This window comes from Oncorhynchus clarkii, chromosome 16 (assembly GCF_045791955.1).
Source record: "Oncorhynchus clarkii lewisi isolate Uvic-CL-2024 chromosome 16, UVic_Ocla_1.0, whole genome shotgun sequence".
Taxonomy (NCBI): domain Eukaryota; kingdom Metazoa; phylum Chordata; class Actinopteri; order Salmoniformes; family Salmonidae; genus Oncorhynchus; species Oncorhynchus clarkii.
This window is the reverse complement of record NC_092162.1, coordinates 38,462,502-38,477,035: the sequence shown is the minus strand read 5'-3', so window position 1 is coordinate 38,477,035 and position 14,534 is coordinate 38,462,502. Positions and strand designations below refer to the sequence as shown.

Below are 14,534 nucleotides of genomic sequence, written 5' to 3'. Positions count from 1 at the left end.
AAGAACAGTCATTTGATTTCCAAGTATCGCTGAAACTTAACAGGGAATGTAATTCCTTCATATCACTTTGAGAGAGAGAGAGAGAGAGAGAGAGAGAGAGAGAGAGAGAGAGCACTGCAGGGAGAGAAAATGGTTGAGATGAGAGGAAAAGTGAGTGTTGTATGAATGCAAATGAGACACTCGTGGAATATATAGTGGAATATATCAAGAAGAGAGGGCCCCTTGGGGACAGAGGTATTCCTCTTTTCTCTCTCTATTGTCTAACTGTACTGTTACGTCCATAAACCACTCACTCATATCAGACTTATTAAATCCTACATACTAAGGCGTGGTACAGTATTATTAAAGTGCATGGTCTTTGTTCCAAATGGCACCCTATTCCTTATGTAGTGCACTCCTTTTGACCAGGGCCTATGGGAAATAGGGTGCCATTAGGGAAATATAAGTACATATTGTATACATTCTATATTCCCATAGGTTTTATGTCTCCTGTCAAGATTTTTGGTGTTCAGTTTTTTGGTGTGTGGCCTGGACATCTGTGATATATTTGTTCCAATTTCTCGACCCGCTGAGTCCTACTGTATTGTATTGGAATAGAGGTCAATGGTACTTGTTGGTTGGATTCTGATTTGACTCTGAATGAAAGAGGCAGGTCTAGTTTCACAGATATATTTACATTGTGGAACGTAGGTAGGTAAGTGGGCAAAGGAGGGCAGGGAATGGAGGGAGCAAGAAATTGGGAGATGGAAGGAGAAACGGAGGGGACGTTAGAGAGGAGAGACGGAACAAGAGACAGAGGGAGAAACGGGTAGAGATGGTAGGAGCAAATTATTAAAGGTCAAGGACAGGGAGGGAGACAGAGAGAGGGATGAGAGAGAGAGAGACTTAAATGATAGATTCCCTAGTGACAGAGGTAATAAGGCTGTTTCTCAGCTGATCAAATTTGTGTGGAAGCTGCTGCAGGCGCTGCAGTGCTCCATTATTGGAAGAAGCACAGTTAGGTTACACTTGTTTTAGTGGTTCCACTTGTTTTAGTGGTTCCACTTGTTTTAGTGGTTCCACTTGTTTTAGTGGTTACACTTGTTTTAGTGGTTCCACTTGTTTTAGTGGTTCCACTTGTTTTAGTGGTTCCACTTGTTTTAGTGGTTCCACTTGTTTTAGTGTTTACACTTGTTTTAGTGGTTCCACTTGTTTTAGTGGTTCCACTTGTTTTAGTGGTTCCACTTGTTTTAGTGTTTACACTTGTTTTAGTGGTTCCACTTGTTTTAGTGGTTCCACTTGTTTTAGTGGTTCCACTTGTTTTAGTGGTTCCACTTGTTTTAGTGGTTCCACTTGTTTTAGTGGTTCCACTTGTTTTAGTGTTTACACTTGTTTTAGTGGTTCCACTTGTTTTAGTGTTTACACTTGTTTTAGTGGTTCCACTTGTTTTAGTGGTTACACTTGTTTTAGTGGTTCCACTTGTTTTAGTGGTTACACTTGTTTTAGTGGTTGCACTTGTTTATGCGATTACACTTGTTTTAGTGGTTACACTTGTTTTAGTGGTTACACTTGTTTTAGTGGTTACACTTGGTTACACTTGTGTTAGCGTTTACACTTGTTTTAATGGTTACACTTGGTTACACTTGTTTTCGTGGTTACACTTGTTTTAGTGGTTACACTTGGTTACACTTGTTTTAGCGTTTACACTTGTTTTAGTGGTTACACTTGGTTACACTTGTTTTAGTGTTTACACTTGTTTTAGTGTTTACACTTGTTTTAGTGGTTACACTTGTTTTAGTGGTTACACTTGTTTTAGTGGTTAAACTTGATTACACTTGTTTTAGTGGTTGCACTTGTTTTAGTGTTTACACTTGTTTTAGTGGTTACACTTGTTTTAGTGGTTACACTTGGTTACACTTGTTTTAGTGGTTGCACTTGCTTTAGTGTTTACACTTGTTTTAGTGTTTACACTTGTTTTAGTGATTACACTTGTTTACACTTGTTTTAGTGGTTACACTTGTTTTAGTGGTTAAACTTGGTTTAGTGGTTACACTTGTTTTAGTGGTTACACTTGGTTACACTTGTTTTAGTGTTTACACTTGTTTTAGTGGTTACACTTGGTTACACTTGTTTTAGTGTTTACACTTGTTTTAGTGTTTACACTTGTTTTAGTGGTTACACTTGTTTTAGTGGTTACACTTGTTTTAGTGTTTACACTTGTTTTAGCGATTACACTTGTTTTAGTGGTTACACTTGTTTTAGTGGTTACACTTGATTACACTTGTTTTAGTGGTTGCACTTGTTTTAGTGTTTACACTTGTTTTAGTGGTTACACTTGTTTTAGTGGTTAAACTTGGTTACACTTGTTTTAGTGGTTGCACTTGTTTTAGTGTTTACACTTGTTTTAGTGTTTACACTTGTTTTAGTGTTTACACTTGTTTTAGTGGTTACACTTGTTTACACTTGTTTTAGTGGTTACACTTGTTTTAGTGGTTAAACTTGGTTACACTTGTTTTAGTGTTTACACTTGTTTTAGTGTTTACACTTGTTTTAGTGGTTACACTTGTTTTAGTGGTTACACTTGTTTACACTTGTTTTAGTGGTTACACTTGTTTTAGTGTTTACACTTGTTTTAGTGGTTAAACTTGGTAACACTTGTTTTAGTGGTTCCACTTGTTTTAGTGTTTACACTTGTTTTAGTGGTTGCACTTGTTTTAGTGTTTACACTTGTTTTAGTGGTTACACTTGTTTTAGTGGTTACACTTGGTTACACATGTTTTAGTGGTTACACTTGTTTTAGTGGTTACACTTGTTTACACTTGTTTTAGTGGTTACACTTGTTTACACTTGTTTTAGTGGTTACACTTGTTTTAGTGTTTACACTTGTTTTAGTGGTTACACTTGTTTTAGTGGTTACACTTGTTTACACTTGTTTTAGTGGTTACACTTGTTTTAGTGTTTACACTTGTTTTAGTGGTTAAACTTGGTAACACTTGTTTTAGTGGTTCCACTTGTTTTAGTGTTTACACTTGTTTTAGTGGTTGCACTTGTTTTAGTGTTTACACTTGTTTTAGTGGTTACACTTGTTTTAGTGGTTACACTTGGTTACACATGTTTTAGTGGTTACACTTGTTTTAGTGGTTACACTTGTTTACACTTGTTTTAGTGGTTACACTTGTTTACACTTGTTTTAGTGGTTAAACTTGATTTACACTTGTTTTGGTGGTTACACTTGTTTTAGTGGTTACACTTGTTTACACTTGTTTTGGTGGTTCCACTTGTTTTAGTGGTTCCACTTGTTTACACTTGTTTTAGTGGTTACACTTGTTTTAGTGGTTACACTTGTTTACACTTGTTTTGGTGGTTCCACTTGTTTTAGTGGTTACACTTGTTTACACTTGTTTTAGTGGTTACACTTGTTTACACTTGTTTTGGTGGTTCCACTTGTTTTAGTGGTTACACTTGTTTACACTTGTTTTGGCGGTTCCACTTGTTTACACTTGTTTTGGTGGTTACACTTGTTTTAGTGGTTACACTTGTTTTAGTGGTTACACTTGTTTACACTTGTTTTGGTGGTTCCACTTGTTTTAGTGGTTCCACTTGTTTACACTTGTTTTAGTGGTTACACTTGTTTTAGTGGTTACACTTGTTTACACTTGTTTTGGTGGTTCCACTTGTTTTAGTGGTTACACTTGTTTTGGTGGTTCCACTTGTTTTAGTGGTTACACTTATTTACACTTGTTTTAGTGGTTACACTTGTTTTAGTGGTTACACTTGTTTACACTTGTTTTGGTGGTTCCACTTGTTTTAGTGGTTACACTTGTTTTAGTGGTTACACTTGTTTTAGTGGTTACACTTGTTTACACTTGTTTTAGTGGTTACACTTGTTTACACTTGTTTTAGTGGTTCCACTTGTTTTGGTGGTTCCACTTGTTTTAGTGGTTCCACTTGTCTATCGTTTCCCTCTCCCTTACACACTTGTTTATTTTCCCCTCCTCTCTTTTATGCTCTCTTTTAAGCCCCCCTTTCTTTGATCTGACAACACTAGCCCCATTTTAGAGACAGGCGTGCCTCTTTTCCTCCATCTCCTCTTAATTCCCGTAGGTATCACCCTCCTCCGGGAGGGAGCAAACAAGACTACGGCACATGTAGACTCACTGAAGTGAAGAAGCCACAGTAACGCTAGATTCATTAAAGGTGCAGTGCGACGCCGAGGGTTTCTATTGGGCGCTGTGTTTGCAGGAGTCGTGATCATCTTTCTCATGGTGAAAGTGTTTACTGTAGGGCTGTTGCTGCACGTCTACAAACAGAAATACCACACATCAAGCAGAAGGAAGTGAAACACTTACATTCATTTATTTGGTCTGTTAGTCCAGAGCGGCAGAGCAGCAAGAGAGCGAGGGAGAGAGAAAAGGAGAAAGTCTGTTAGATAGTCAACACAGTCTGGCAGGAAATGACAGAGAGAGGGAAAAGACAGACAGACAGAGTGCCTGGACTTAGCTACCGCACAGTGCACATCAGCACGTGCCCTCACTTGCTCGGCAAATTCCCCATTTCAAAATGGGATAATTGATGATTAAACAACAGTTACCACCCATGGGCTATAAAGCTAGGCGAGCGCAAAGCTAGTCGAGTGCAATGTTCGGTCAATGTTTTTGTTGTTGTTTGGCCGATGAATTCAGATGTTGATGGTGTATTGATTGTGGTGACCGTATCAGTGACTCTCACTGACATTAGAGAGGCTCATTAATTCAACAGGAGACACCTTGACCTTTACAATCCCCGCAATCTGACCCCCCCCCCTTCCTCCTCCTCTTCCTCCCCCTCCTTTTCCACTTCATCCCACTGTTACTATTCAACCAGCCTCTCCTCCTCCCCCTCTCCATCCTACACTCCTCTTCCTCTTCCTCCTCCTCGTAACCCTTCTCTCTTACTGACACCTTAATTCTCAGGGGGAGCTTTAATGCTTTTCATCACTGTCAAACTGTGTGTGTGCGCACGTGTGTGCATGCGTGCGTGCGTGTATAGGAGTGATACGTGTGTTAGAGTGGGTGAAGGTCTGAGCGAGTCATTGATCCATGACTTAGATGAATAACAGAACAACATTAGCAGCCGCAGCAACAAGCACAATTCTTTGTCTAACTCCCTCTGTCTCAAATGGCACTATATAGTGCACTCGTTTGAACCGGGGCCCATAGGGTTCTAGTCAAAAGAAGTGCGCCATAAAGGGAATACGGTGCCATTTAGGATGCATCCACAATTCTTCCTCAAAGTCTGCTATTAAAGCAAAGCTGTAGGACACTCTGAATCAATTTCCCTGCAGTCCCACAAACTCAGCTGTTTTTTAATGCTCGGATATTGCGTTGAGTGGGAGGGGAGGAGACAACTCTGACCCATCGCCTGCCTTCTGTGTTTGTTTGTTTGTTTGTTTGTTTGTTTGTTTGTTTGTGTGTGTGTGTGTGTGTGTGTGTGTGTGTGTGCATTTGCGCCTGCTTTTTCTGTTGTATAACTCAATTCCCTGCTGAATTACCCTGGCCCTCCAATCCATAATTTGATTTGCACTAAGGAAACCAGATGAATAGAATGACTAATAAATGAGTTGAGGTAATCAATTCCAAAGTAAATAGACAAAGTATGCATACAATATAACCACAGACTGAACGCCCATAACCACATTGTTAAAGATGCAGATAGAAATGCCATGGAAAGACCTTGCTGTGCTGCTCTGTACACTACATTTCTACCTGCAATCCTGATGAGTGTGACGACATCTCAGTCATTACTTGACATTGTTATGAGCAGCGACTGTCCAAGTACATTGACGTGTGAATTAAGTTAAGGCGGTGTACTCACAGTTGGGAGGTATGTGTATAGCTGCTTGGCTGAGCTGAGGAGTGTGGGATAGGAGGAGGGAGAAGAGAGGGAGAAGGAGGAGGGGGAGAGGGGTGCGTCGCCCCCTACTGCCAACCTGCTGTCGCTGCGTGCGAGGCATTGCTCACTGTCCCATCAAAGTCCCACCTGCTCAACACACACAAAACGCACAGAGGGCAATCTGGACACACTCCTGCCGAGCGAGCGTGTGTATCAGCCTCTCTCTCTCTCTATCTCTCTGTCTCTCTCTCTCTCTGTTGTCACGCCCACTCTTCCTTTTCTTCTACCTGGTTTCCTTTTGCTTTCAGCCTCGCTCTCTTTTCTTTCTCTCTCTCTCTCTCGCTCAGGTCCACGCCCTCCTGCTGTCTTCGTCTGAAAGATAAAAGAAGAAGGGGGGAGCAGGGAGGGAGGAGAGGAGAGGAGAGGAGAGGGAGGGGCATGTGTCAGAATGAGAGACAAATTACCCTGCACCATGTGGTCAAAGACTAGAGAGAGCCAGGCAGAGAGCTAACACACACACACACACACACACACACACACACAATAAATAAATAGATGAGCGAGACCAAGCATATTCATTTCTATAAAGAGAACTAGCAGTAAAGAAGAAAAAAAAGCAAGCAAATTTGGGTAATTCCATTGGTTCTTCCATAAGGGACAGTGGTCAGCCAGAGAAACAGATGGAGTCGAACTACGAGGGCGAACTAACAGACAGTCCAAGAGACCATATGGAGCAGAGACAACAGAGGTAGATAGATGAAGCATCGCATCAGACAATAGACAGAAGACGGTTAGCGACCCGAAAAGGCATCTGCAAGTAGACAACGTTCGGGAGATCTCCTTCAAAAATGTGAAGAACTCAAGTGCCTAGGCCTCGTCTGTAGCTGTGCGGCCCACAAGCGTGTGGTACACAAGAAAACAGAAAACAGAACAGAACGACATGGCTAATTGACAACGATTTAGATTGAGTGGTTGAGCTCTATTGAAAGACTCAAGACTGCCCTCCCTGATTGTGATGGTGATAAGTAGCTGCTAAAGATGCGATCATCAGTCATGTTGTGGAGGCAAGGAGGCCACACAGTCTCTCCATCTGTACCCTCCTCAGCCCAGTAGGCCCACACGGAGCCACTAAGCGTGGCCTACTTTCCACTGGCACCACAGTCCACTGACTGATTGTTGAACCAGGCTCAATTGGAAGTACAATAGATGGTTGGATTGTTATTTGCTATAGTACAACAGTACATCATGACAACGGAAAGGCACTGAGAGACAGGAAGCAAAAGCTAGAGAATTATAGGGAGACATTGGCCTTGTTACCAAGCCAGGCAAAATCAATGGTGATAAGAGCAGCTGCCAATATTGAAGATGAGTTTTGGCTCTACACACAACAGTGTGTGTGTATGTGTGTGTGTGTGTGAGTTTTGGCACCTACACCCCACTGTTAGCTGGCAAAGCCAAACTAGAGTGATGGGCGACCTTGGGGAGATGTGGGGAAGGTTGGAGGGTGGTACAGAGAGAGGGGGCGAGAGGAAGTGAAGAAAGAGAGGAGACAGGGGGGAAGAGAGAAAGAGAGAGGGCAACCCTGCACGAGGGAGAGGAGAGAGGAGAGGGGGAAGATGGTGGGGGAAGGAAGAGAAACAAGGGATGCGAAGGAATAGTGATTAGTATTCTATTTTATCTTCTCCGGCAATGGCTGCTGGTCAGTCAGTCACATTGACGCAGACGACGGGCTCATTGTAACAGTGGTATTATTGGAACGGTATCAATCCAACACACAGAAACCATGTGTTTGATTCCGTTCCAGTCGTTACAATAAGCACCATTCTCAATGGACACCATTCAACAATATCTGGCAAAATAAGGAAAAAGACTAGGTAAAACATTTCCGGGGATTCCAAGCACTAAGAAAATAACAGAGAAAGAATGGACTCAACAATATCTGGAAAAGGTGGTAGGAGGAGTGAAAAGCATTTTAGCGATTCCAACTCCAAACTCTGAGAGAACACATCTAAATCAACTGAGAAAGACTACGTTTAAAATAAGAGAACAACCAATAGAAGTGAAACACACCCAATGAGCCAGTTTAAAACACACCCAATGAGCCAGGGGTAAATGGTCCATTAGAGAGTCACTTCACCTATCAGTCCTACAACGGCTAGGGAATGACAGAGTGGGTGGAGGAGAGGAGGGACAACCGGGGATGGGAGGAATGGAGGGGTCTGTTTGGGGAGGGAGTGATGGAAGGTGTGTGTGGTGGGGAGGGGTGCAGTGTGTGTGTGTGTGTGTGTGTGTGTGTGTGTGTGTGTGTGTGTGTGTATGTGTGAGAGTATTGGCTCTACACACCACTGTTAACTGGCAACGCCAAACTAGATAGATGGGTGACCTTGGGGAGAGTGGGGAGGTTGGAGGGTGGTACAGAGAGGGGGAGGAAGAGAGGCTAGAGAGAGAGGAGAGTGGGGAGTGCAGAGGTTGAAGGGTGGGAGGAAGAGAGGCTAGAGAGAGAGGAGAGTGGGGAGTGCAGAGGTTGAAGGGTGGGAGGAAGAGAGGCTAGAGAGAGAGGAGAGTGGGGAGTGCAGAGGTTGAAGGGTGGGAGGAAGAGAGGCTAGAGAGAGAGGAGAGTGGGGAGTGCAGAGGTTGAAGGGTGGGAGGAAGAGAGGCTAGAGAGAGAGGAGAGTGGGGAGTGCAGAGGTTGAAGGGTGGGAGGAAGAGAGGCTAGAGAGAGAGGAGAGTGGGGAGTGCAGAGGTTGAAGGGTGGGAGGAAGAGAGGCTAGAGAGAGAGGAATCGAAGGAAGAGAGGAGGAGAAGAGAGTAGAGAATGAGAGAGAGGGAAGGTTGTAGAGTGGTAAAGAGAAGGGGGAGAGGAAGAGAGAGGAAGAGAGGAGAAAGAGGAGAGGAGAGAGGGAAGGTTGTAGAGTGGTAAAGAGAAGCGGGAGAGGAAGAGAGAGGAAGAGAGGAGAAAGAGGAGAGGGAAGGTTGTAGAGTGGTAAAGAGAAGGGGGAGAGGAAGAGAGAGGAAGAGAGAGGAAGAGAGGAGAGAGGGCAACCCTGTTCATGAGGGAGAGGAGAAGGGGAAGATTATAGGGTGGTAAAAGAGGGGGTGAAGGAAGGGGGTGTGATGGAAGGTGACAGCTGTGACGGTAACCCCCCCCCCCCCCCCTCCACAAAATCACACACCAGGTCTCCCAATCAATGTGTGAACTCTCTCTGCTGTCATGCACACACACACACACACACACACACACACACCTCTCCTCTGTCAGGCTGTGTGATATTAGTACTGGCTGATCAGAGTGCCTCTCATAGGGGGGTTCGGGGGCCCAATTACCAGACGGGCTAGTCTGGGCTGGCCTTTAACAAATTCCATTAGCACAGGATGAATGGAACAGAGCAGAGCTGGAACTGCTGTGGGTATTAGTACAGACACACAGCCTCAGAGACACACAGTTAACGTGATAAGGTGTCGCTGAGAGGGTGCTGAGTGGAGCGCCCAACGATGAATGCCACCGACGAACTGCACGCGGCTGAGCCAGGGCACTTCATTGCCAAGTAAACCCTAACACACACACACACACACACACACATCTCTAAACCGAGAAAGACACACACACACACACACACACACACGGCTGACAACACAGATAAAGAGGCATGCTCCAGTGGGTCCCAGTCAGAAGGCAGGGCCCTAACAGTAGCGAGTACATAAAGGCAGTAAAGGGGAACACTATAATGGGTTAGGTGGGCAATTGGAGGGGGGCAGAGGGGAGGACAGGAGAGAAATAAGGGAGGCGTGTCATCTTCCCAAGTAATGAGACTGAACACTGGGAACTCCACCCAAACACCCTGCGATTCCACACAAAAGCACTCTCCTTCTCTTTGTCTCTCTCTCACTAGCGAGCGCACACACACACACACACACACACACACACACACACACACACACACACACACACACACACACACACACACACACACACACACACACACACACACACACACACACACACACACACACACACACACCCTGTCTAGGCTGTACGGTCACTTCCCTTATCACAGGGGTGATTGATTCTGAGTCAACAGACAGACGGCTGATTTCACCACCTCTGTCAATCCCAGTGTCTCTCAGTCCGACTTTCTGCAGCTGCAGCTGATCCAATCTCAGCCCTGTTACCTGCCTCGTTGGCTCAGGGCAGAGGTCAGCAGGCACAATAGAGACGACAGCTGGGAGGTCTGGGTAACCTTAGCCGTGTAAGGGCTGTTTGGAAATCTGTTATCGGGTCGGGTGTCATCCAACTTCATTTAATCTACAGTTGAAGGGAGGTGTCATGATATAAGGCTTGATGGTCAGCGGGGACAATATTATTCTCATTGTGCCATTCAGCCGATGCTTTTATACAAAACGACTTGCAGTCACGCGTGCATACATTTTACGTTTGGGTGGTACCGGGAATCGATCCCACAACCCTGGCGGGGCAAGCACCATGTTGTACCGACTGAGCCACACAGGACCACAATAGACAATAGAGCAACCACAGTCGGCTCGTGTTCCATGTAAGGGCTGTATGAAGAACTATTAACGCCATAGGAGTCTACAGACACGTCCAATGGTGTCATCATCGATCCAACTGTCATTCAATCTCTGAAAGGAGACGTCATGCTGTGATAGTCTTTCAGAAGAGAGACACAGAGAGAGAGAGAGACAGAGAGAGACAGAGAGAGAGACAGAGAGAGAGAGAGACAGAGAGAAAGAAAGATACAGAGAGAGAGAGAGACAGAGAGAAAGAGAGACAGAGAGAAAGAGAGAGAGAGAGAGAGAGAGAGAGAGAGAAAGAGAGACAGAGCGAGAGAGAGGCAGACGGGCGGACGGACAGACGGAGAGACGGACAGACAAACCAGACGATGAAGATGTACTATGTGAGGGAGTGGCGCAGCAACAGTCTTCTAGAGGCAAACTGGCCACAAGCTAGCTGTGAATCAAATAATGAGGCAACAATCCAGATCAACATAAATCAATTTAGTGTGACTTGCTAGCCTGATACATAATTGATGTGGCGCATTGAGGCATTTTGCTAGACGGGAGGGGACGACAATACAAAATCAAAATGCCAGAGCAAGGGAGAATGTAAAGGCTATGTGATATCTACATTTAGGTCATTTAGCAGACGCTAAAGAGTGACTTACAGCCAGCACATTCAACTAAGGTAGGCAAAGACAACCACATCACAGTCATTCAACTAAGGTAGGGCAAAGACAACAACACATCACAGTCATTGGAATCCTTGTTCAAAATAGTTGCTATCTGCAAAATATCTAAGACATTTATGGCCTGCCCTCCCACAAAAAAAGCAACACATAATGCATGCCAAAACAAGTGGCAATGTATTGGCCTATACGTATTATTTGATACAATACAATAATAATATATTGTACGCCTGTTTATTTGTAGCCCTGTCTCCGACTGCATCAAGCTCTTGTCTGTGTGTTCACTCTGTCATACATTATATCTGAAATGGCGCCTCTCTGCTGTAAAAGCCCGTGATTAACATTAGTAAGTAGCTGGCAGCTACAATCAGTGGAAGCCTGTTGGCCCTGCCAGCCTGTCAATGGGCTCTCTGGGTATTGAAGCAGTATTGACAGGACTGAAGCACGTTCAACCGCCCTCTTATCAAAGACAGGATGGATAGAGGAGGGAGAAAAGAGGGAGGGAGGGGCAGATTGGCATTTATTGGCATGAATCTTGCCCTGGAGGCAGAACTGAGCAATTTCAACTAGACGGGCCAGCTGCTATATCGTAAAAATTAATGAAAACAAAAATGTCCCTTTTGGTCTTAATTTTACGGTTATGGTCAGGCATGAGGGTTAGTAGTTTGGTTAAGGTTAGGGTTAGGTTTCAAATCTGACTTTGTGGCTGTGCCAGCTAGTGGCCACTCTGCAGAGCTGCCTCCAGGGCAAGATTCATGGCAATAAATGCCAATCTGCCCCTCCCTCCCTCTTTTCTCCCTCCTCTATCCATCCTGTCTTTGATAAGAGGGCGGGAGGGGAACACAGGATGGAGCCATTTGAGTCCATTCTGTGTATTACAGCAATAACACATAGTCTACAATACAACAGCTCAGCCCCCCCCCCCCCCAAAAAAAAAAAAACCATCACTGAGTGTTTAATAGTTAGGATAACATTTGTGTTAGCTCCACAATATTAATCTATTCATGCAAAAGTTATTCCCTGGTTTATTTGTTACACCCGAAAGCTGTTGCTGTGGTAATACAGTGCCAGATATCATGAATAAAGTCATTCTTAACTTCTTAAAATGTGAACGCCCTTAATACAGCTGACTCCCGTACCTGACTGTACTTTGTTATAGTATTCCACTTCTGTGTATGTGATGTGTGTGCCCCTGTGTCTACACATTTGGGTTGTGTGTCTGTGTGTATATGTGTGTGTGTGTATATGTGTGTGTGTTCGCAGGTCCTGTGTCCTGTCATGGCTTCTCTTTAAATATTTAACACCTCAAGCTGTGTGAAGATGTGTAGGGGGGAGGAAGGGAGGAGGGGGAACGAAAGAGGGGATGAAATAAATGAATACCTGCCCCCCTTTACCCCTCCTTGCCTCAGGGTCTGTCTGTCTGGAAAAATCAAGAGAGCGAAAGAGACAGAGAGAAGGTACAAAGTGTGAAGAAGGGATTTAGAATCAGAGAGAAATGGAGTGAGAGGATTAGACGATGGAGAGAAAGACGGACAGTGAACAGGTTTCACTCACCAGGCAGTGAGAGCAAAGAGAGACGGAGCGATTAGGGGGGTCAACCGACAGGACAAAATAGGAGAGGTGGGTTACGGACACGGAAAATGTTGTGGATTGGGTAGAGGAAGAGAGGAGAGAAGGAGGAGAGGAGGGGGGGGGGGGGGGGGGACACGGGACCACATGGGATGGGGGCAACAGTAATTCAGGGACCCCCTGTAGAGTAAATTATTTATCACCTTCTCCTTCCTGTCGCGTCAATTTGCCCCAAATTCACCCAAATTCATAATTCATACTCACCAGCGGGGGCGTTCGGTTCTCCATGTATTTGGTTTGGTCCCCAGACCCGGACCTGCACTGTACCTGCCTCCCGCTCTCTCCCAGTCTGTCTGGCAGGGGTACATTTGCCCCAAATTCATCCACATAAATAGTTCATATTCACCATATATTTGGTTTAGTGCTAGACCGATCGCCTGTACTGTACTTGCCACTCTCCTATCTGTTTCTCTCCCCCTCTCTCCCCCTCTCTCTCCCTCTCTCTCCCTCTCTCCCCCTCTCTCCCTCTCTCCCCCCCTCTCTCCCCCTCTCTCCGGCAGGGTCATGTTTAATACATGAGACGGTTGCAGTGAGGCTACTCTCAGAGCTCTCCGCCTGGTGAAATAATACTTGTATCACCTCTCTACCCGTTTCTACTCCTTCTGTGGCATGGCAGAAATGATGGTTACTACTCCTCTGTCATGTCTTACTGTGTGTGTGTGTCACAGGAGGCTGCTGAGGGGAGGACGGCTCATAATAATGGCCGGAATGGAGCGAATGGAATGGCATCAAAACACATGGAAACCACGGAAACCATGCGTCCGATGTATTTGATTCTATTCCCCGTATTCCACTCCAGCCTTTACCACGAGCCTGTCCTCCCCAATTAAGGTGCCACCAACCTCCTGTGGTGTGTGTGTGTGTATGGCACTAAAGAAAGATAACATTAAATGGATCAGATCTACTCCAAGGTTTTTGTATGAGGATTGTGGACCCAAATGGCACCCGATACCCTTAACAGTGCACTACTTTTGGCCAAGGCCCATGTGGCTCCGGTCAAAAGTAGTGCACTATGTGCTCGGGAATAGGGTGCCATTTGGGACAAACCCGATCTGTTCTTCGGGTCGAGCACTATAGTAGAGCCCGTCAAAGAGAGAGGAGTGCCGATTTCCTTGTCACCTTTTTTTTATCAACCTTCCTCTCCTCTTCCTCTTCTACCACTATCAACCCTCCAGATACACAACACCAGGCTTGAAAGCTTTTTATTTCCACCCCCCCCCCCCCCCCTTTGCTTTCACAATACAATTCTCACCCATCCACCCATCTCTCCATCCTCTGTCTACATTCAACTCTCTACTCTGACCCTTCCATCTCTCCATCTCTCCAATACACTCCTCTGACCAAATTGCCTTGGACAAAACGGATTCCTTCAATATCATCCAACTTTATTGGAAAGGGGGTTTCTTTACAACATGAAGGACCGACTCCAAAATCTCTTTAATATGCCTGTGCTTTCCTCTGCATTTAAAGGGCAATATATAACACATGGCTGAAGAAACTGCAGGGGTGACAGTTAAATGTAAATGAAAGGTCACAAGAAAAAAAGACCACACTCTAAACGACACATAGAGAAGCTTATCTACCTATAGAGCGACCAACAGTTGTGTAGATAAATAACACGGTTAGAAGCTCAACACACATTCAGTTGGCATTCCAGTTCCTGCTGTTGGATGTCATACAGTGTGATTATATACACACTCTCTCTCCTCTAACTATCTCCCTCCCCCCTCACTCATTTTCCCAATCCCTCTCTCCCCTCTAAAAGCCTGTCCCCCCCCCCCCCCCCCCCCCTCCCCGGCTTGTCAGGGTTAAGGGCTAATACAGGAGTGACAAAAAAGCTGGAGAAAATAAAGG

The 14,534-nt window shown here is 44.9% G+C and overlaps 1 protein-coding gene across 1 annotated transcript in view; it reads right to left on the bottom strand.

Annotated features, from left to right (window-relative positions):
• LOC139368401 (neural cell adhesion molecule L1-like) overlaps nt 1-14,534 on the bottom strand; it is an 80,612-nt gene that overhangs the window by 38,202 nt on the left and 27,876 nt on the right. Inside the window, exon 2 of the mRNA XM_071107239.1 lies at nt 5,833-6,222. Within this exon, the coding sequence (XP_070963340.1) occupies nt 5,833-5,971 (139 nt within the window). The 5' untranslated portion in view covers nt 5,972-6,222. The remainder of the gene's footprint in view (nt 1-5,832; nt 6,223-14,534) is intronic.